The 23484-nt window shown below is 44.5% G+C and overlaps 1 protein-coding gene across 1 annotated transcript in view; it reads right to left on the bottom strand.

Moving 5' to 3' along the window:
- The window catches only part of LOC119431660 (choline transporter-like protein 1), a 39012-nt gene extending 15948 nt beyond the window's left edge, over positions 1 to 23064 (bottom strand). Inside the window, exons 1-12 of the mRNA XM_037699138.2 lie at positions 23045 to 23064; positions 18351 to 18429; positions 18187 to 18250; positions 16594 to 16702; positions 13541 to 13664; positions 12306 to 12353; positions 11546 to 11617; positions 8904 to 9035; positions 5926 to 6032; positions 4839 to 4979; positions 3889 to 4001; positions 2303 to 2469 (exon numbers count right to left, since the gene is read on the bottom strand). Of these exons, the coding sequence (XP_037555066.1) occupies positions 2303 to 2469; positions 3889 to 4001; positions 4839 to 4979; positions 5926 to 6032; positions 8904 to 9035; positions 11546 to 11617; positions 12306 to 12353; positions 13541 to 13664; positions 16594 to 16702; positions 18187 to 18250; positions 18351 to 18429; positions 23045 to 23064 (1176 nt within the window). The remainder of the gene's footprint in view (positions 1 to 2302; positions 2470 to 3888; positions 4002 to 4838; positions 4980 to 5925; positions 6033 to 8903; positions 9036 to 11545; positions 11618 to 12305; positions 12354 to 13540; positions 13665 to 16593; positions 16703 to 18186; positions 18251 to 18350; positions 18430 to 23044) is intronic.
- Between the last annotated feature and the right edge of the window lie 420 nt (positions 23065 to 23484).

The raw sequence follows: 23484 nt of genomic DNA, 5'->3' as shown, positions 1-23484 counted from the left end.
GACTCGGACAAACGTGCAACGACGAACGCAGCAAGGTGACTCTTATTTGTAGCGTCGCAGAAATAAGACAGGGTTGCCTGACTCGGAAGAGTTAGCCGCCACGGACGCGCATAGGCGCCAAGTAGAACGTTTTGTATATTAGGCTTTGTACATTAGTTTGTATCTTTATTAGTCTTTCTTCCCGCAGTGTGCTTGATTTTTAGTTTTGGTTTTGAGTGTGCGTGTCATTAAAAAATCTGTTTGCTGTGTCGCCATCCGTCTTCCTTCTCCATCTCGTCTAACACCCGCACGCCTCCGAGATCGGTGACAACAAAACACATCACAATTGGCGAGCCTGCCAGGATCCGTTCCCGGATTCTATCTTAGCCCAGTCACCGATACTCGGCAGTAGCAAAGATGGAGTGGGAGCGTTTGGCGGCAATAGCAAAGGATTTGAATATGTCTAAGGATGAGGCGATGACATTCTTCGAGTACACTCGACAAGAGAAAGAGAAGGAGCATGAACGAGCACGCGTAGAGCGTGAACAACAGCACAAAATCGAAAAGGAAATTCTAGAACTCAAGATAAGACTAGCGGAGATGGGCGCGGGTTCTCGCGAAGACACGTGCGCACCATCATGCACAGGGAGGCTCTCTTGCCTCCCTGCCAGAACGACGACCACGGGCGTCATTCTCCAACGTGGTCAGCATTCATAGTGCCTCCCTACCATCGGGGTTCACACCCTCGACACGTTCACCGTCAGCGTTGTGGTGTTTAAAACAACCTGAAGTGCGCCTTTACGTTCCAGGAATAAGAAAAAAGACGGACCTGCCCACTTTGGCCTTGAAGCAAGCAGCTCTCGATTGCTTGCACTCTCTCTACTCTGACCGAATCCACATATATACGGATGGCTCTTCCACTCAGACCAGCTCCACCGGCGCAGTGGTTATACCATCACGATCAATGAGCATCACATACAAGACGTCTCACGTGACATCATCGACCGCTTCGGAACTTGTTGCCCTCCGAGGTGCCATTGATTATATTAACAACCAACCGGCTAATCGGTGGGTAATATTATGTGATTCAAAGGCGGCCCTACAATGTCTTTTGTCAGCTCTCCGTCGCGGGTCCTGCGAACAACTCGTCTCGGAGATACGAGAAATGCACCACCATACGATCGCAAATGGACACGACGTCGTGTTTCAGTGGCTGCCGAGTCATTGCGGTATCACCGGCAACGACATCGCCGACGAAGCTGCTAGGAAAGCACACGAAGGAGCAAATATTGTTTCTGTACCTTTATCGAGGACTGACGCAGCCCAACACCTAAGCAAGCTGGCGCAAACTATGACATTGGAGATGTGGCATACAACTGAATTCGCCCAACATTGGTTGCATTCTCTCGACCCATCTATGCAGCTGCGGCTGTTGCCTGGACTTCCTCGAAATGAGGAAACAATGCTGTGCCGCTTACGCTTGGGTGTTGCATTCACCAATGCTTACACGTGTTTGATTGGAATGGCTGATAGCGCCGAGTGTAATGCCTGCGGTGTCGATGAGACTATAGAACACCTACTATGCTACTGTCCATCTTTTCAAAACGAAAGACATGACCTCTGCAACGTTCTCAATAGGCTAGATAGAAGACCGTTCACTTTGAGCAAGATCTTGGGACCATGGCCTCGAATATCACAGCTGCAAAAGGCCACAAAAGCGCTGCTGCGATTTTTAAAAACTACAGGACTGAGTGACCGATTCTTCTCTTAATCTCTCTCTCCCCTTTTTCCTTCCCCCAGCGTAGGGTAGCCAACCGGGCTCAGTCCTGGTTAACCTCCCTGCCTTTCATTAAATAATTTTCTCTCTCTCTCTCTCTCTGGAATGTTTCCGAAAGTACAACCGTTTACTATCTGAATGATATAAAGGCGAACTTCTACATCGTCTTCCCCCTCCTAGCTTGCAACCGCAGTACATAAACCACGCTGGATGAGGCAGTTTACTTGGAATGAACCTTCACGAGAATTAGAGTGCGTGCGTGTGTAATCTGCGAAAGCACTCCGGCAGCGCACACGAAGCATATTTACGCAGATCTAAAAGAGTTCACGTGTGCGACAAGTTGCGGACGCCGCGATTCGGTGGCCGTTCCGTATAATCTCCAACCAGTCTGCTTTGCCGGTAGCCGTCATGCTTACATCTACACTCGATTACGAAACAGCCAGCGATTTTTTTTTCAAATCAGTAAGTCATGCGCTTGATAAGGCACTCGAACTGTGAGAAGAGTGTCGCTAAGTTTGGATTCAAACTCACTGAATGCTGTCTTACCTTAATGATCCAGAGTCCGCTAAACACTGCCAGCAGTGCAACGTTGAATTTGGCTAGGAAGAGCACGAACCCAGAGACGGTGTCGAGTTTCGCCACCTGCTGGCAATGACGGTCTAGTAGCCGTAGCACCCTCCGACCGCTGGTACGGAAGCTCAAGCCATGCATCGCTGAAACGAGTCATGCAGACGCGTGCCAAGTGCGGCCCATCAGCTTTGGGGACGTCATTTTCACAGATTGTTGTGCTCACTTAAGCTGCGCTTGTATTATAAAAAGTTCTTGCGCTACGATTTCTCGTGGGAAAAATTCCTGCCAATCCTAATGCTGAACAAATAATTAGCGAAGGGGCATAGCTGATGGCAAAATGCAATTACGATTGAAAATCTTAATGTGTTGGGCCCCTATAGGTCATTTTGCAGCTTGGAATGTTTCCGAAAGTACAACCGTTTACTATCTGAATGATATAAAAGCGAACTTCTACATCGTCTTCCCCCTCCTAGCTTGCAACCGCGATACATAAACCACGCTGGATGAGGCAGTTTACTTGGAATGAACCTTCACGAGAATCAAAGTGCGTGCGTGTGTAATCTGCGAAAGCACTCCGGCAGCGCACACGAAGCATATTTACGCAGATCTACAAGAGTTCACGTGTGCGACAAGTTGCGGACGCCGCGATTCGGTGGCCGTTTCGTATGGTTTGGGGCGCGCGTTTGGAAATGACGCTAAAATGTATGATGGCTGACAATGCTATCAGTAAGTATTGGTCACATAGGAGCACTGACGGTTCCATTCCATGAATATCAGACACAGACCAACTCATTAAAGCACAGAAGCTAAAGCAAAATTTGACTGTCCGCGGTTCTTTAAGAGTAATGACGGGCTGCAGTGTATTCATAGTTAATAAGACTGATCATAAAAAGTTTCAAGAACTTTCGCTGAGTCGCAACGGCCGAAATACGAAAAAGTATTTATGACATGGTGACGGCGCACTGAAGTGCAGCACTATGCTTTTTAGGCACGCAAATCGAAAATTAGAACTTTGGCCTTCATTTTTTATTCTAACAATCAACTTTGTACAGCGTAAGAAAATAAAGTCACCAAATTTCTCAGTTTAAACGTATTTAGTGCTACTCTTTAGAGTTTCCTTAAAACCCAAGTTGCAACTATTTTGCGTTCAACCTGCTGTACGTGGTAGCTCAGTGGATGTGGCGTTGCATCGATAACGAAAGTAGCTGTTCGGATCCCGGCTTCTGTTGCCGCGTTGCAATGGAGGCGGAATACACAATAGGCTCGTTTACCATGTATTGAGTGCTTGTTAAAAAACATTGGCCGTTAAGCCAGGGTTCTTCAATGCGGCAGGTCCCGTAATCATATCGTGGTTTTGTCAAATAAAACGCGAAAGTGCTGCTTCCATTTGGTCGACTACTGAACTTCCATGCAACTCTTCCGTTCACAGTTTACATCCACGTCAGCGTAAACATTCATAGAAGCTTTTGAGCAGAACGAACCTTGGGACTGGGCTTACTATAAGGGGATCGAAGCCGTAAAGACTATGTTTGTGTATTCATTAGAGATGAAAAAATGCTCACCCATGACAATGTAGGCCTTGCGGTTGAGGTGCATCAAAAATCGGTCGAGGCAGCTACAACACGGCCTCACAAGCCTGGTGGCTGACGCCCCCGCCTGAGTATTATCATGCCAGCTAGAAAAGAAAGCATTTGAAACATATATTTGTATTTACTTACAGTGGTTTCTTTTTATTCTCAGCGATATGCAGTTTGTTCAAGTGTTGTCTCTAGCCATTGTAGACGTGTGCGCATGTACATATAAAATGAATAATAAAAAAGTAACCCTGGGCAAAATAGTGGAACTAACTACGTGTCGCTTTCTCATTATGTTTACACTTAGGACAATGATAAAGATGCTGATCACGCAATGAGTCGGCAAAGGATTTCCTAAGAAATTGTTGTTGACAACTTGCCTAACAACGTTTTGAAAACCGTTAGTAACTCTTAGTGGCTTCAGAAATCCATGCAGCCAGTTTATTTGCGACCAATAATTAGGGCCAGTGCGCCAGTGTTTTTAGTTGCGATGGAAGGCGAATGGGCATATTTTTCTACTTACTCAACCCGGATAGCGGTAAAACAAACTGAGAATGTTCGTTAACTTTACCTATGCGTATGCGCAACTGCGTACACGGGGGCTACGCTGTTATCACTCCGAAGTAGAAAAGCATTAAGAAAATGGAAGCAGCAATAACAACAACAACAAAAGACAGTTGGTACATACTGCATTCGTTTCCGTTAATAATAGCCTCTCAGAAGGCGAATGTTCATTCGGCACGCCCCATGATTATATGGTATGCCACAAACATCATCACGCATAAAAGTGTGTTTTCCTAATTAGACACCGTTGCTGTGTGTGTTCAAACTAGCACCATTACCAGCAGCTGTACATGCCCATTGGGGTTGCTCCTCATCTTCTTACGAGTTCGTTTTGATGAGTGTTAGCCTGCAACTCCGTGCCTCTACTCACTCACACGAGACGTGTGCCAGAGATGATCGCCCTCAGGGGATCCGCGACGACGAGTGCCAGCGAGCCGTAGATGATCGAGCCCAGGTGGTAGCCTACCAGGAGCTGCATGCTCCTCATCACCGGCGCGCTCATGTGCGTCTTGTGCCTGCACCGCCATAGAATCACGAAGCGACAGCAGTGCTTAGACGATTTCCATCGAGATTGAGTAAGAGAAAGCGTTTCAACAACAGAAATACAAGACTATTTTAACAAGTTTGGTTCTTGTTGCATCCTTCTTACCCACTTGTTTCCTTACGGAGCCCCAAACTTACGGCGCCCAGAACAGCACTTTTCAATTTATTTGCTAAACGTAATTTAGAGAGTCATTAGTTTGCGTAAAGACTTCATCAAAGCCGCTTTGCAGTCTGATTAGCCTAATTTCCTTTTAAATAACAATGATTTTGTACGCAGTCTATACAATGAATATACAGAAATTTACCAGAAAAGCTTATTACTTTAGGCCAGCGCCAACCCGTGCACTGTAAACTTGAGTGCATCAAAAGAAAGGATGTGATTCGGCTTCCTTCTTCTAGAAATGGCGCATGCACTATATGTGCATGTATAGTCAACCAAGAACCATCTGGTACTCCTGAAACCCCTAATTCTTGAAGGTTCCACTAACTGGTGCGTCTCGAATACTCCGGTCACAACCAGATTGCGCTATTCAAAGCACTTTGTTATTACAGCTAATCGTCACGCTGAGGCAGCTTTGGGGGAAGATGCAGCGTTCTCGATGAAATTTCATCTGTTATTCATGCGGCACTTCAGTTTTCTTAAGCTTTCTAGGAGCTTACGAATGTTCTCGATAACCTGGGGAATTCAACTTATCCGAGAATAATTTTCATGCTGCTCGACGCAGTAACTAAAATAATTCAGTCAATTGTTAGCATAATATGACGACTTTTTGCAGCGAAAGTTATCTCCGGAAATCTAATTGTCCTTACGGCTCTGCAAACAGTGCAACCCAATCGATTAACCTAGAATTTGTGCGCTATACAAATACAGGTGTGGATGGGCTACAATAGTAATATTTGCTTCGATGAACAACTGACCTTGTAAAGTACCAGGCGGCTATGGTGCTAGCTACGACGAAGTGCTGGCAGCTCAGGATGATGTTGGCCAGCCAGAGGAATAATAATACATATGGCGGGCACATGGCCTGTCATAAGAAACACAACAAAAACAAGACATTAGAGCAAGATACAATCACAGGAAGATTGTCATCCCCAAAACCAAACGTTTTGGGTATGCCGAAAGGCTCTTTTAGATGCGAAGCATCTTACGCTCGGGGCTATGTCACTCCCTCCCTCCCTACCTCCCTCCATCCATCCAACCGCCGTGCGTCCACACCCCTACTGTGCATCATCCTCTCCTTGTCTCATCTCCTCTCCTCTCAGCATTCCTCCTCTCCTCTCCGACGATCCGCTCCTCTCCGGATTGCTCAACGACTGGCGACACCTGCGGCTCCGCGCGCGATAATGCGAAGCAGCTTAGGTTAGAGGCGCGACGGTAGGCGCCCCAGAGGCACTGGCAACAGTCACCAACGCCGAGCGCGTTCGGTGCGAACGCGGGCAAAACGCCGACGGCGTCGACAACAGTTCTGCGCGTTGCTGGTGCTGCTGAATGTCCAAGTTTATACAGCTGATAAAACTGCCATGAGTCGACCCCATGGCTGCTTCGCATACTACTCAGGGAATTCCCCTACAGAAAGATGGTGTAATTTTTTATGGCGCAATGCTTTTATTAATAACCTTTATTTAGCTTTGGGTCATCTTGTTCTTGTGGCGACCATGAACGGTGCAATTAAAATGGAGGCCCTTGTGATCCAGCGATACATACGCATGCTGTTATGGTTGACGTACGACAGCCCGTTTAAAAGGATTAACGGAGGAGGTCTCCCCATCGTGCTTGGTTGTCGCGTGCGGGACGCAGTAGTGGCCGATCCTTTTGTGCGCAGGTGCGGGGAGGCGAGTAGGCCCGCCTTCTACGAAACGTTCGTCCGGAGCATCTGGAACACAGTAGTGTCTGATCCTTTTGTGTACAGGTGGGGGGACTGGGACGCCCGAGTGGCTGATCCTTTTGTGTACATGTGCGTGGGGGGGGGGGGGGGGGCGAATAGGCCCGCCTTCCACGAATAACGTCTTCAGGAGCCTCGGGTTGCCGCCAGCGGAGGCAAGCCCGGGGAAACGTCGCCTAGGCGAGAGGGAGCTGCTGCCGCATCCCCCCCCCCCCCAACTGGACTTGCCTGTCACGTGACTGGAGCGAAACCCCGCCTCATTGTTAGAGGGCCCATTTAAGCGGCCCCGCCATGTATATTCATTCATTCTCTTCTTTGTAATCCTTCAACATGAAATAAACCGTGCAAGTTTCGCACTTAAAATCGTCTCGCCCTGCCTGGTCGCCATGATCTACCGGACGCCTATAGCCTGCCGGCAGCGCTACGCTACCTAGAAGAGATGCCGGTCGAGGTTGTAGTAGCAGGCGCCCCAACAACTGGCGGATCGCGGTAGGATGGAACCGGACATCAACGCGAGTCCCAACAATGCATAATGTCGTGGTGTGATTCCACAGCCGAATAAATGTGGCTTGTTTTAAGGAAACCTGTGCGAAGTTCTGCAACAAGGCATACGTGGGCTTCAGACTTAAGATGAAGGTTTACTTTAGGGCCAGCTAAGGCTTCACTATTCAACTACATTTAGAACGTACAAATATAGACTACCCCTCAACCAATTTAGAATCTTACTCAACTTATTTGAATGCACTGTATTTTCCGCTGTCTGTGCAAGTTTAAAAGTGGAAATGCTGTGGTGTGCGGACAAATCATAGTGGCTGCAGACTACGCCTTATTTTATTTTTTTAAGGCCGGAAGCACGCATGAAGAGAACAATTCAACGCTACGCTTACAAATGTTTCCCGAGCTAAAACACAGCGAAATCAGCAGCGCAATGATCGTCGCGGAGCACGAGCAATATTTCCAGCCCACATTGGGAGTTTGTGATACGGAAGCGACTGCTGCTAGACATGCGTAAAGTCACTGCTTTTGAGTGCGTCCAATTCTTAGCAAGTGCTCGAAACCTCGTTGCCAAGTATTTATAAGCATCCTCATTTATGCGCACAATACAAGAAACCGCTGCGTTGGCGTCGAAAAGGCGTAACACGAAACAATTTGACGTTGAGGCCTAGATGCAAGAAATGGAACACGCATACACGAAAACTGGACGAATGCATAGGGCACCTCGTTAGGTTTGTAGGATTGACTATTATATGCAGTTTATTAAAGGCACCAGAGCTTAACTAGTTGGCAATCAAATTTTATCTTTTCTACTTTACAGTATAGTAGTTCGTCCCTGTGGACTATGAAGTGGTTGAGGGCTCCCTAAAAAATATTTTAGACACAATTTCACCCTTCTGGACTATATACCGGGTGCGGACTATAGCACGGAAAATACAGTATGTATCGTACTTAACAGATGAAAGCCAAAAATGCGTAATATAGGATGTAAACTGCACTTAAGCGTTCAATTGCTTACAAAAATTGGTATAGAATGGTAAGGAACGAAACTAGGTAGAAAGTTTGCAAAACCGCAACTCTGCACGAAAGCCTCATGTGGCAGTTCTGTCAAGAGCAACTGCTAGCGCATGTGAAGTGAATGAGCATGCTTGTCAGTTTATACCTTTCATAAAATTGTTACAATGCTTGTAAGGATTTTGCCAAAACCCTGTTTATGAAATAGTGTTATATATCAGAGCGTTGTAAAATGAATACCACATGTTGTGCTAATGTTGCAGAATCCTAAACATGATTAATACGTCTTTTAATAATTCTGCAAATTTAAATAATTCCTTAAAACATCGATTCATTGCTATACAAAAATTAACTTGCTACAGTTATAAGTTCAACCTTGTTCTTTAATATGTGACAAAACACGATTCTCCCGTTCCATTTATTCAGACACGCTCCTAGGTGAAGTATACTATTCAAAGGTCACATGATCTAAACAGCTGCAGAAAGCACAGAAGTGTACCTTACCAGAAAAAAGCCGTCTGTATGAAAACCAACGGTCCGCTGCTGTGCGTCGTCAATGAATGGATGCACAACCGACAGCATGGCGATGAGACCAAGAAGCCAGAACCCAGCGATTACAACAATTCCTCCGGCTGCCTGCAATATGACCAAGTCGATGGAAAGAATGGAATGCTACTACGACGTAAGTTTCACGGAAGGCTAGTGGTGGCTGGGTGTGGTTCAAGCAAACTATTTTGCGTTGCGCATCGGGTGGGCTTAAAGCGCCTCGGGTGATGACTGTGGTGCCGCGGAGACTCTTCTACGCATTCACTGTCACTGTCCTCTTTTCAATGTACAGAGATGATCGCTTGCAATCACGCTTGTGTGATATCGTCGAGGACGAATATCAAAACAAACTATTTTAGAATGGCGACCTCATAACCCGTGGCAGTTGAGGGCAACGAAGGCACTGACATCTTTGGCCACTTCACTGTATCTCGTCTGTCCTTTTTTCGCGTTCAAAACCGCGCGCCAAAGAAAGAATGTACAGCAAGCCTCATCGTCTACTTTCCTAACAAGTTCTTTTCGCACTATTACTGCTTTAGGACAAGAGACCTGCAATATCGGTGGTAACTCAAAGAGGTGTTCATTGTGCTACAAGTGATACTGTGCAGTGATAGCCTGCGGGGATAGTTACTGGCCGTGATCTTGTGTCTGCGCTGCCTGTTTCTCTGTCTTTCTCTCTTTCTCAATTTTCGAGTATTTTGCGTCACTTTTTCCTGTTCTTCAGCGTAAGGTAGAAGAGAAGATTTTACCTCCCTGAGTTTCCCCTTACATGTTTCTTTCTTCAAGCCCTTGTCATATTCAACTTGCATTTTCGTTATTTTACTTCTGTTTATATTTAAAATGAGCGTATTGAAAAAGTGTGCTCATGACGGGTAGCTAAGGATTACTCAAATAATCAGCTTGAAACAAAGGGCATTCGTGCAGCACGGTAGAAAACCAAACACTATAAAAAAATGTGTGAAATTGAAATAATGGGGTTTTACGTGCCTAAACCGCGATCTGATTATGAGGCACGCCTATAGTGGGAAATTCCGGAATAATTTTGACCACCTGTGGGTTTTGAACCTGAACCTAAATGTGACTACACTGGTGCCTTCGCATTTCGCCGAAAACATTCTACCTGAGTGCACACCCCAAAGCAGTTTGAAACATAGAACTGCCTGAGTTCTCTACACAATTTCACATAATAACGGGCATGCAAACATTTCGAAGGGCGCATTGAGTATTTGCCTATAAAAATAAAATTATAATGCGAATAAAAAAATTTAAACCATTGCCTACTGAGAGTGCATTGTCTGCTCATTGTGTACTCGACACAACACGTTAACACAGTTGATATTTTGGCGAGTGGCTGTAGCCTAATTATTAGTAACGCATAGCAAATGGAGATTTACTGGCCGTCTTCTTCGAAAAAAAATTACGTAACATCCCTTCGTCATATAAACACCCTAACTGCAAAATGCCCACAAGATGTCTAAATAAACACACCGGAAAAAACGAAAATTGTAGGACTAGTACAGTGCTTGCACTATACAGATAGGTTGCTGTCACTTTAAAGATGGTTTTAAAACCAACAAGTGTAGCCCTATGCATAATAGGATTACAAATATGCCACGAATAAGCAAATTAGTTTCCTCCAATCTACCGAGTGTTCAAAATTCAGCTTTACGAAATTTTCCGAAGAGGCGGATATTAGTAGCATGAGAAATCGAAAGACATATTCGAATAATTAACAAAATTCTCTAAATAAATTGTTAGTTAATTACTTTACGAGACATATTGCAATTTAAGAATTGTAGCCGGTGAGCTTGTCAGGCATATCCACTTGGGATGAATTTCCAGAATGGCGCCAGTTTGGAGGTATGCGCCATCAAACCCACCGTAAAAATGCACGGTTGTTCTACTTACTTTTTTACCAGAATGCTGTTTTATACATTGAAGTACAAAAGTAAGTGGTACGCTTATGTATTTCGTCCCACATTTTGGGAAATAATATCTCGAAACTGGTGTCATCGTGGAAACTTATTTCAAGTGGATGTGTCTTGCAAGCTCACCGGCTAAAATTCGTCAATTGCAATATCTGTTTAAAGCAATTAACTCAGAAGTTCATTAGTCAATTTTTGTTCATTAGTTGAATACGTGTTTCGATTTATCGTGTTGATAATCCACCTCAACGATAAGAATTATGCTACCTGCCACAGGCGATTTTTAAAAATTCCGTAAAGCTTAATTTTGAACACCCGGTATTATGTAGATTATGCGTTGGCAGTATATGTTACCTTTGGTGAGTTACGTTTCATGAATTTTAATTTCTCTGACATTTGCACATTGACTAAATAAATTATTCTTTATTCAATAATACTATTATTGTTGTTAAAATTACTATTTTCTGGAAGTACTAAGTAAGACTGGGATCATGACTTCAGAGGACACTCCTTTCTGCGAGCAGAATCATCAGCGCCACTCCACGGCCCAATAACTTTACTCGAGAACTACCCGCCGTAGTAGCAGCAACATATATCTTCTTGTTCAGTAACGTTCAGCACCATATTGTCATCGAAAACTAAGCAAAACTGACAAGCACAGCGTAAATTTCTCACCATGATAGCTTGGCCGAAAAGAGAAGGCACGTCACCAAGGGCTCTTCCGGCTTCTTCTAACACACCCACAATCTGCGCAGCGCGGGAAGAAGCAGTAATTGGCTTCGGTGGTAAATTATGTAGGAGACAAATTTCAGTGGCGAGGAAGCTGTTTTCCTGCAGTACTACGCTACCTATGAGTTATGATTTAGGCTTTAAAGGTTAGAAAAGCAAGCGGGGAAGTGAGCTATCCTGTGGTAAACGTCCCCCGTGTTCTTCCTTGCAAACAGCAGCGACGTAAGTTCAACTCAGTTACCAGGAAGGAAATTTTTCATAAATACTGTGCCTACATTATCGTTGTGCTCCACACCATCAATGTTAGCAAATTGGTGGTTTGTATTGTCCAGAATATCTAATCCAAGAGCGCCGTCATCAGTATTTACTACAAGTGGCAAATTATGGTTAGCTCTCAAGCGCAAAATTAGTAAGACAGTTAGTGTTAGCTATCAAATGCTCTAACCGGTGGACCATTGAAGTTGCAGAATGGATACCAAGAGAAGGGAAGCGCAGTCGAGAACAGCAGAAAACTAGATAGGATGGTCAAGTTAGGAAATTTGCAGGCGCAAGTTGCAATCAGCTAGCGCAAGTCAGGGGTAATTGGAGACCGCAAAGAGAGGCTTTCGTCCTGCAGTGAACAGAAATATAGGACGATTATGATGATGATGATCTAATGATGATGATGTAATGATGATAAAACTGGTGATTTAACTTCGTGCCTTACCATCGTGACTTTCTTGAGAACGGCGGCAATCATGAGCAGTGTGACGATCTGTAACAACAAATTTGGCCTTTATACCACCGGCTTGTTTAACACTGGGATCATGCCAAAAGATAATGAAGGAATGTGAAGTACACACGCAATTGCATGCGCAAAATATCAAAGCTGCCTAAAATGTTTTGATGGAGACAAGTGTACCGGCAGAGTATTCTCCTGTGTATCGCAAATTAATGCTGTTTTCTATACACACGTTTAACGTGTGATAACAATATTTTGTTCAAAATCATTCGTTTTTTTTTCGTTGTTTTTTTTTTGCCTAGGCTTGCTTCATCAATATAGGTGTGCACCCTGCAAGTTAAAAAAGATTATGTCTGGAAATCAGTTGTATTGTTTGCGTATATTTCAGTTGTTTTCCCTCGTAAGCATGCTCTTAGAAGTTAATTTGTTAGACTAGGACCATAGCTTTCTCCTAATATAATTGGATAATATCACTAGAAATAAGGTAACCTCAGTCAAAATTAAAAAAACTTCAGATTCTCTTAATGAGTACCCATGGAATATTGAGCGGCACATTACACTTTATGGTTATTTTCATCCGTGTCGCTTTCATGAAACCAGAGGACGTTTTGCAAATACGTATCATAAAGAAAACTAGGACATAAATAGCAAATAGCTGCTACTACTTGGTATTTCGAAAATTTACGCTTTCATAGTCAATGTTTCTCTTCTGACACACCAACGCACCTTTAAGTGCTCAGACCTTATTCAATTATGATACCTAACAGCTCCAAATCAGGGACATCTCAAGAGGAGTAGAAACAAATACGGTGGTTTACAGTAAAACTGGCGTAACTTCAGCGATGTTTATGAATGAAAGTTTTGAAGTGTGCCAAATCAGTGATGGTGGCGACAACTCCAAGCGATGCATTTGGATTTGCGCATCTGTGCAGAAAAAAAGAAAATGCTTGAAGGGAGTGTTATCGGCCCATGCTGTATAAACTACACTAGAATAGCTGATCTCGGCTTTATGTGTGTTCTAAACACCAAGCGACCCGTTTTGTATATTACCAGTTGGTTGGATCAATTGTACTGAATCAATCGGATCAACCAATTGGATCAATTGGGTGAACCAATTGGTTGGATCAGGGAAAGCTGGCGGCAAGGAACGTCGGGAAACAAAGGACTTATGAGCAGCTAACAAAGTATCAACAATTGTAAGCAGTGCTTGTTACACCTACCGTGAGTATCGTGAGTAGCACCAATACCACGATCCACAGGTTACTGCGTTCATTGTGTTTGGACAGCTCCATCACGTCACCAGGCGAGCGCCTATATAGTGTGATGTCATTGCCCCAGGCCAACCTGCAAATAAGTGCTACGCAATGTCTTAGGTATCTAAAAAAATAGGTCCCTCTATTTCTGTATAACTAAGCAGAAAATTTAACATAGTGCTAACCTCGTCTGTGTGAGAAAAAAGTTAAATGTCATCAAGGTGTTCTCTGTATCGGTCCATGTCTGTTTGTTGCGTTTTTCTACGTAGGCATTCAAATAACTTCTTAGCATATGTAAGTGAAAATTGGTAATGATTTGTGCGTTGTCTTAGCATAACTTAACGGCGCGAAGCCGCCTCAATATGCTGAGCATAAACGTGGGTGCCTGTGAAGAAGCCTGTGCATAAAGCCAATGCATGTGCAGAGGTCGAGAGGTGTGAGGCAGGGCTCAGCCCCATTTGGGTACTCGCCTACATTCGCGAAAAAAATGTTATTCACTTACTATTGGCACCATTGTTATCTTCACTTTTTTTTTTCAATTAGGAAATCTGATGGTTTCAGCAAAGTGGGATATAAAAACAAACAAAACAGGAAAAAAAACTTATCAGTAATCAACACAGGCACAGCTGGTATCTAGGGTGCCTTGTTTTTATAATCTCAGCACTTTAATAGTAAAGAATCGCGTCACCTTGCTGGAACCATCATACTTTAACTATACGCCAACTTGACCAGAACAACATCCCTCCAAATGAAGGCTAGGTGAATTTTAGAAATGGTTCAACATGACAGAAGACTAAACATGAAAGAAGGCAAAATTGGAATCATCATCGACCGTGATTTGTCTTAGACGCCACATATTACATATATAAAAAAGATGTTGACTGCAATATCCCATGTATTCAAATTTGTCAACGCAAAGTCTTCGGGCGCATCTGTGCAATCGATGCTACAGCTGTACCTTCCATTATTTATGGAATTCCTAAGATATAGCATGCCCGTGCTGGGAAGCACCAGTAAAACGAACCTTCGCACAATCCAGAGTATACAAGCAGCCACAATCATCATGGGACGTGACCACCCTAAATCAAGTATATTGTAGTCGACGCTCTGAGAGTGCACATTCGACATGTCGCAAGGATAGGCGTTCACCGTCTTGCTTGCCTGCCAACAACTGGGCCGCATAAGAGTTTTAGCAGTCTCCTGACTACTCCCGCAGCATCGCTACCCTTGGATTACGTCCCAGCATCATGGCCTTCGTTGCCACAGTGGTGTCTGCATTAACCTCATGTATTCCTTACGAATCTAGGCATCAAGAAGAAGGCACAAATACCGTCAGCAGCATTGAAGCAGGCAGCATTATTGCAACTACATGAGGTCCACAGTGTCCGCTTACATGTTTACACCGATGGGTCGGTCATGCTATCCAATTCAGCAACTGCAGTATATGTCCCAGCAAAATCTACAGTGATAAAATTGAGGACATCGCACTTGACATCAACGACGGCTGTCGAACTTGCAGCTCGGTGTGCAGCAATTTAATTGATCGATCAAAAAACGCACCAGAAATAAGTCATCTTCTGCGATTACAAAGCCGTCCTCCAGAGTTTGCTCTCTGCATTGCGCCGTGCACCCCACGAACGACGTGTCGTGGACAAACGAGAAATTTACCATCGGGCAGTTGACGAAGGACATGACATCGTATTTCAATGGGTAGTCACTGTGGTATCCTTGGAAACGAGCAAGCAGACGCAGCGGCTGGATCTTCACATACCAGTGCCGATTGTGACACTATCCCGTTGTCAAGAACAGAAGCAACGGGAAAGCACCGCGCGCTTGCTCGCGAGCTTAGGTTGGCCCAATAAAATTCGGCAGACTCTAAAAACCAGCGCCTTTGTTCCATGGATTGTGATCTGAAGCTCCGCCTTCCAAATGGCTTACCACGACGGGAGGTAACTCTCACTTGTCGCCTATGGCTAGCAGTAGCTTTCACCAACGCGTACTCCTGCCTTATCGGAACGGCCGCAACTCCAAATTGCGAAACTTGCGAATGTAAAGAGACGATAGTGAAACCTTTGTGTGTTTGTCATCGTTTTAGTGCACAAAGAAACGTCCTCAGCACCACTCTCAACAAGATTGACAACCGTACCCTTACGGAAGCCAGAATTGTTGGTCCCTGGTCCCAGCCGACCTCTGCACAAACTGCTTTAAAAGCGCTAGTATGTTTTTTTTTAAAGAAACAGGGCTCATTTAAAAAACTATGGAATGTGCGAACTGATGCGTTCCTTTTTTAAAATATTCTCTTGTTTTCTGTTTTTTTTTTTTTTTTTTTTTTTTTTGCCCTTACGCCGCACCCTTGTGCATAGTAGCCAACCAGACACTTAACCTGGTTAACCTCTCGGTCTTTCACCTCTTGTTTTCCTTCCTTCCTTCCTTCCTTCCTTTATACGCTTTTAAAAATCGTGTTAAAGCAGTGAAGGTACACGATAGGAAGTTTGTAAGTTTAAACACATACCGAACATGGGCGCTGACCCCGCCTTTCTTTAGCACGGCTTACTTCACGATGCGACATAACGAGAAAGATCAATCTTTTCTGAGATTGCATCATAGTACTGTGAACGCAGCTTCTCGCATGCGTTATCCTCGCTGCGGGACCACTCGTAACTAGTGGGCAATGGTGTCACATAATTTTCCTACGCTTTCATAGCAATTTCATTTTTCAGGTATTTTTTTCTCTTTTATTCTTGTTTCTATGAAACTTGGTATGTTACATGAAAATGATGTGTCTCCGCCCCCCCCCCCCCCCATATTCATTGCGTTTATGGGGGCTAATATTGCTGTAACAAATAAGTAAATAAATAAATAAATAAATAAATAAAAATAAAGGGAAATTCAACCTATACATTTGGATATTTCCCTTCCTCATTTTACCTCTGTAACAATTACCTAGAATCACTTCCCTGTGCATCACACGCTCTCGAAGAGCACTGCCAAATCGTGCATCCTATAAGAGAAGATCTTACCAAAGTGTGATTGTGAAGGCTAGCGTGCTGACAGCCGACGCCATCATCACCAGCCAAGAGTAGATGCTCATCCAGAAGCGAAGGCACAGCATCCAAACAATTGTGATGCCTGCAGTGATCGAGGCTGACGTAAGAGCGCTTCCAGCAAGCTGAACGCTTGTTATCTCAGAGATGAGCTTTGTGTTTTTGTGCGAATGAGCACCGATGGCTGTTTGCTGGTATTTATTTGAGTGCGGTTTTTTTTTTCATAATTTCGTGAAGTTTAACATCCCGAGGCCACATGCGGTAATGAAAGGTGCCGTAGTAGACGGCACAGTATGATACGGAACAAATTGTATTTCCCACCATCGAAATGAGGCTGCCAGAACGGGAACTCAAACTCGTGACCATGCGATCAGCATAAGAACGCTAGTCGCAGCGCGAACGCCGCGGACAGTGTGGCGTTCTGGGAGTTTGTGTGCGTCAGCGAAATACTGCTGAATTCACTGACAGAGCTACCTATAGGTTCGCCACACGCAAAGTATATCAGTTCATCTCTGTAACTTACAAATTGTGAGCATGTTGTCCTAACTGGAAATTAGAGCGACCTTCTTTTGTGTACGACGCAAGGAATGGTTTTCGTAATAAATTGTGGATAAGTACAAACATTCAACAAGTATTTCTTGCTAGCAACTTCTCTCGTACTGAACACTGAGCGAGAAATTTCTCATTCAAATCATTACGTGTTTCGCCGCCGCTGTTATCAGCTAAAACACTAAATGCCCAACCGTCAGCCGTGCATCTTTCAACTCACAACTCACTATTTCTCACTGTCTATAATCAGCCTTTCAAAATAAGTCGCGGCTGATTATAGATAGTGAGTATTTCTGCAGCTACTTGTACAAGAATTTGCTTCTTGCAAGCCCTGACAGTGGACATGAAGCGGTGAGCCGATAAAACGCACCTTTGTAAGAGGTCTCCAAATGTATTGGCCTATTATGCAAAGACGTTATTATAAGTGAAATCATAACGTTTCTTTTTCGGCGTTTTATTGCAAAGCGCTCCCTGTTCATTCCTTATGTAAAGATTCGAAATGCGTCTCGATATAATGTAAAATATAAACCCAATAACATGTTAATACTTTTTCTGTGAATGGCACATCAATTCGCTGCGAAAACAATTGGAAGCGTCATTTCACGCAAGGATTTGTGAACACTGTCATCGATTACTTTTAAAGCAACAATGTTGTTAGGTACCACTGGTGCTTTCTGCCGCATGTAATATGTCATCATATTGACACATTTCGTCATGTTTACTTTTAAGCTATTTACAAAGGGCGTATATGTATCTGTCCTTCGAGGTTACTAAGAGTTGACAAAAAATTTGACATTATAGTTCGAATACCATTGAAAATTCGACATGACAAGGGCTGTACTGCACAACGTCACACTCACCCGCTCCATGGCGCTACCGAGTTGGAGAGCGAAAACACACGATTATTTTTTTTCGTTTCTCGTTTACAGGAGCCCTAAATACTCACACGCCTTTGTTGAGTTCTTAAGGATTTCATTTATACCGCAGCGTTTACGCCAGGCGCTATCCACGAGCCCTTACCTATTCCTATCAGCACCACAAAACACATTTCATCCATTTGCCACAGCAGGTCCCCAGCGAGAATCTGAAAATATTGGAAAGAATAGTTTGGCATCTTTAGTTCTTATTTGCGAAGTCGTTGGCAAGAGGATGCTATAGGGACCATTTGCACGATTGTCGCTTACCTTCGAGTCCGAATCCCTGAGTATGAACTCACGCACCTCGGATGCTTGCACCGAGCAAACGTAAGGCAGCAGGCCGGCACTGCGTGGACAAAGCTTATTTTTAAGCATACATGTGTACCACATGAAGCGCGATTGAAAAAGCAGAAGTGGTGAAACGATTATTGTCACTTGAACAAAAGTGTCTGCAAGAGGCGACGTTTTCGCGACGGCCTCAGGCACTTGGCAGTGGCGACGGAACTGTGAACGTCGTAATAAGCACTATGCTTTCTGTACAGGGTGACGCAAGTTTTTTTCACCGGTGATACCCGATCCTGGAAGGAAAAGTGATGTGGTCCCTGGCTGTATAGATACGTTGTTGCGTGATTCATTGTGCGCCTGCGTGCTGCCATGCCCTGCGCGGTACATCTACGTCCACGTCACGAGATTCACCGCACAAGAGGAGCGCTCACATCACCGGCTGCACCACTTGGCAGCGGCGATGGAACTGTGAACGTCGTAATTAGCAATCTGCGTTCTGGACAGGTTAGTGACGAAGTATATTAGGCCGCTTGTAATTTCTTTTTTTTTTACTTTGAAGTGTTCTGTCATTGCTGCCAAGCTGTCTTTTTGTATTTGCTGTGCTGCTTTCTCCTCACTTCTCGCACATTATTAGAAAAATGAAATATTGATTTGTTATCGCTAAATTTAAAGAGGAAGTGAGTACTGAATGTCTGAAATTCTGGGAAGATATGTAGCAGGAACTTAAGATGTTCCGTGAGTGTGTGGAAAGGAATTTCAGCAATGAAATTCGAGATTTGAAAACAGAGCAAAAGAACATGACTAAAAGCATTGACTATGCTCATGACACTATTGATGACCTGAAGAAAAAAATCACAGCATATCCACGAAGGGAATGATGATGGGTGGGCGAAGCACCGGGGGATCATTCGGGTAAACCACAGCTACGGACGAGAGATAAAGAGAGCGTGCGTCGGGAATGAGAGAGAAAATTACACCATCTTCCCGTAGGGGAACCCTGAGTAGTATGCGAAGCAGCCATGGGGTCGACTCAAGGTAGATTTATCAGCTGTATAAACTTAGACATGCAGCAGCACCAGCAACGCGCAGAACTATTGTCGACGCCGTCGGCGTTTTGCCCGCATTCGCACCGAACGCGCGCAAAGTGGAACCGGAACCAGAAGTGGAACCGGAACCGGAAGTGGAAGCGGAACCGGAACGCCATCTAGTGAACACTTCATATCACTACAGGTGGCTACATACTACATCGGAGGAAGGACAGACCCACGCCCTAAGGAGCTTCGTCCCTAAAAAAATGTCACAGTTTCGCCCTAAGGGCGAAGCAATGAATGCGATAGCAACACAGCAATGTCATACGAAGTAAGGTGAGCGGCTTTGGTAGCAATATGAATTGTAGTAAACATGAGCTGATTAAGTAAGCAGGTGTGCTGCGGCGTAAGTAGACCGACATGAAGAGAGACTCGATGACCACGAGAAGGCGCGTGTGAAACGGTGGTGTTGATGAGAAGCGCTTCCCGTGGGCAGCGCGTGCGAAGGGACACACCTGTAGCGCTGCACTGCCGATCCGGGCAGCATTGCGTGTGTAGCGTGCGTTGGAAAATGTGGCCCGACTATTACGAACTGAATGAACAAGCGTGGTGTGAGCGCGCACAAACACGAAGAGATCACACTGAATGACAGCAGACAACGACTGTCAAAACGCTGGCAGTAAGCATACGCCGCAGCGGGCGAAGGTACGTGCGGTCTATCGCTTCAACGGAAACTGAGCGGCGAATGCACTTAAAGGTCAGAGCCGTGTGGAGATAAGAGACGGTGCGAGCGAGCGACGAGCGCGGTTGTTGGCCGAGAAGTGCGCCCCCCCCCCCCCCCCTTGCTCCCTCCGGCGCTGGCTTCCTGCTTCCTTGCTTGCGCGTGGGAGATTGAGTGCGTTTCGCTCTCCGTGATAGCGCGCGTCTCCGCACGCTTCCTCTCGGCATACGGCGCGCGGCGAAGATTTTATCTATAGGGAACCTCACGGCGACGGCGACGACGACGCCGACGGCAGAAATCCGGTTCAAGTGTCCATATAATTGCTATCGCAATAAAACTGGAGCAAGCTGTCGCAGAAACTGCTCGGCTGGACGGTGATAACGCTTCTCGGCACCTAGAAAACTTGTCCTTGAAAACCTGTGTGATTGAATTGGAGAATCGATTGAACAGCTGTGATCAGTACTCTATGAGTGTTAACAAAGAGATGCAAGGCGTTGTGAAAAGGGAAAATGAATCTGTGAATTATTTGCTTTGTAAACTTAGCGCTTGGCAAGGGTGACATGGAGGCGAGTCGCCGTGTGCCGAGTAGAACAGAGAACAAAAGTAACATCGTTGTTCAATTCAAAACTGCTTGAACAACAACACGGATTTAGATACAAGATGTCCTGTCAAACACAGTTACTTGAACTAGTAAGCGATTTTGATAACTCCTTGCATGCTTTGCACTACGTTGATGCTATACTTATAGATTTATCAAAAGCTTTTGATCGGGTGCCCCACAGAAGAATAAATAAGAAGGTTCATAAACTGCAACTTGTCTATAATGCCATGTTTTGCATCGAATAATTCGTGCGCAGTCGCTTTCAACACGTCTAGATTAGAGAGCCCATTTTTAGCTGTACTGCAATAATATCGGGCGTACCGCAGGGGTCAGTATTAGGGCCAGTTCTCTTTTTAATTTACATAAATGACATAGCTAACAACATAACTTCTAGCATACGCATTTTCGCCGACGACTGTGATATTATCATCATCAGCAGCAGCCTATATTTTATGTCCACTGCAGGACGAAGGCCTCTCCCTGTGATCTCCATTTGTCGGAGTCATGAGGGAGGTATATATATAGTGGCTGAATACTGCACCAGGGAGGCCAATTCCTGTTCTGGTGAGAGAGTGACTTTGATGAAGCTTAGTGGGCCTTCTTAGTTTGGTTGCACCTGAACTAGTATAGCCCCACTAGCTCTCGGCAATATATTTTTTTTCGCCGGTGTCAGGCACCACTACATGCCTGAAAATGTGGTGGACTGGAGTAGGATTCGAACTGATGACCTTCAGATTTGAAGACGGGTAGGAAAGCAAAGAGAGCACCCATTACAAATGCAGATTTAGGCACTGGCAACTCAAGTTATTTTTCACCACCTGTGTATGTCAATGAGCATCTCTGCAAGAAGTTCAAAAAACTGCTCGCGATTGCTGTCAAAAAGAAATAAGGAATGTAATGGAAATCGGTGTGGTCATTCAACGGAAAGATATATACTAAGCAGTCTGACGAAACACCTGCTGTACACATACCAAGCGAGCCTGATATCGACAGGATTTTTGAAGGGCAGAGAGGTTGTGCGCTGGCGTAATGTCCATTGCTGTGCTTGCCCGAAAGTTTGAATAGCTGTTCACTATGGATTATCTAGAGCTTGCTTTTCCTCGAGATGTCTGCTCACATAACCAAACCAGCAGCTTACTCCTACATATGAACATATTAACACCAGGTCAATTACCTATAAAAAGACGACGTCGCACTCTATTTAGAACAATTACAATTGACATTTGACCACATAACGTTGACTGAAACTTGCTGCCCAAATGAGGGACCAACTTTCACTCTTGATGGCTACAATTCATTCTACCTTAATCGGACCCATAAGCTAGGAGGGGGGGGGGGGGGGTTGCATTGCCCGTTACGACAAAAAAAAAAAGAATTGCCACGTTGTCCTGAAATCGTCTGTACCTGGTCTAAAAGTACCTGGTAAAAAGTACCTGGTAAATCCTAGCTCACATCAGCATCTAGAATGTTGTATTGTGGCTCAATTGTCTCTGGCCTACACTGTGAATATCCCGAAATCTTCAGCCTCGCCTTCTGGCTCATAAATTTTCCAAGGTAGTAATGCTCCTTCCATTACATTTATTCGTGACGGGGCGTGTGCAGCGCCACTACATTCGCTGACCAAGAAATGCCCAAGCAAGGGGCCCGGGCTCGAGAACGGCCGTCGCCGTGGCTCACATGGTAGAGCACGAACGCGTTATGCGGAAGATGTGGGTTTCGCCCCCTTCATCGCGCGCTGTTTTAAAACGCATAAATTAGTAACATGACCAAAAATATATTATTTGACCTTGAAGATGCGATTTCCGTAGAGGACTTTCGGCAGTGATGCCGCTAACCGGAATAACATGCGACATACACCAAAATGCACACTCTTAAAAAAGTTTGCACCCTGTGGGCCTTATCTTGTCCTGCAACAAGAAACGTCATCTGCCTTACTTCCGTTTCCTTTCTTGAAAACTGTGCACTCACTACTTTCCCCTCGAGAATGCTATGTAACTCTCACAACGGGCGTGCCGGTTGCTACCTGGAAATACTGGCCTCGCAGCGTTAAAGAAAGGAAATACGAGAAAGGCAGATGACGATTATTGTTGTAGCACAAGCCCGAAAGGGTGCAAACGTTTTTAAGAGTGTATACGCAATAAAGGACGCACCAAGTATTGCTGGACTATTCTAAGGTCGTTCATTGTGTGCTACAGAAAATAAAACTAATCGAAATAGAACTTTCAGTCTACATCAGGAGACCACAAAGTGCAATGCACATACACGTTTCGATTGAAAGCAGGCGGACTAAGCACTCAAAGTTTGCACAAATTAATTGTGAACCTACCAATTTAGCTCCTGTGCCATAATGTGTGCGCCAAGGCAGTGTCTTCGGCACTGTTTTATTTATCATGCACAATAATAATTTGCCTTCTTAATGGCATGCAAAAATCGACCTGTTTGCAAATAATTGCATCTTGTACAAAAATATAAATTGCAATAATTGTCACGAAATTTGGAATGCCGCTATAAAGTATGCTTATATTTGGTGTCATTGCCGAAACAACTGATTAACAGACTAGAGCAAGTGGAAAGACATGCAATAAAAATTCATCTTTTAAGCATGTGGTGCCATCCAATTAACGAATTCATTTATTGAAGAAAACTGGTACGCTGGCTTTACAAAATCAAGCTAAACTAGCATGACTTGAGTGTTCTGCTTCATAATTTATGCGAGAGAGAGAGAGAAAAAATGACTAATGAAAGGCAGGTAGGTTTAACTTGACC

Source organism: Dermacentor silvarum, chromosome 10, assembly GCF_013339745.2.
Source record: "Dermacentor silvarum isolate Dsil-2018 chromosome 10, BIME_Dsil_1.4, whole genome shotgun sequence".
NCBI classification, from domain to species: Eukaryota; Metazoa; Arthropoda; class Arachnida; order Ixodida; family Ixodidae; genus Dermacentor; species Dermacentor silvarum.
The sequence above is the reverse complement of the archived record's forward strand: the minus strand, read 5'-3'. Positions and strand labels throughout refer to the sequence as shown.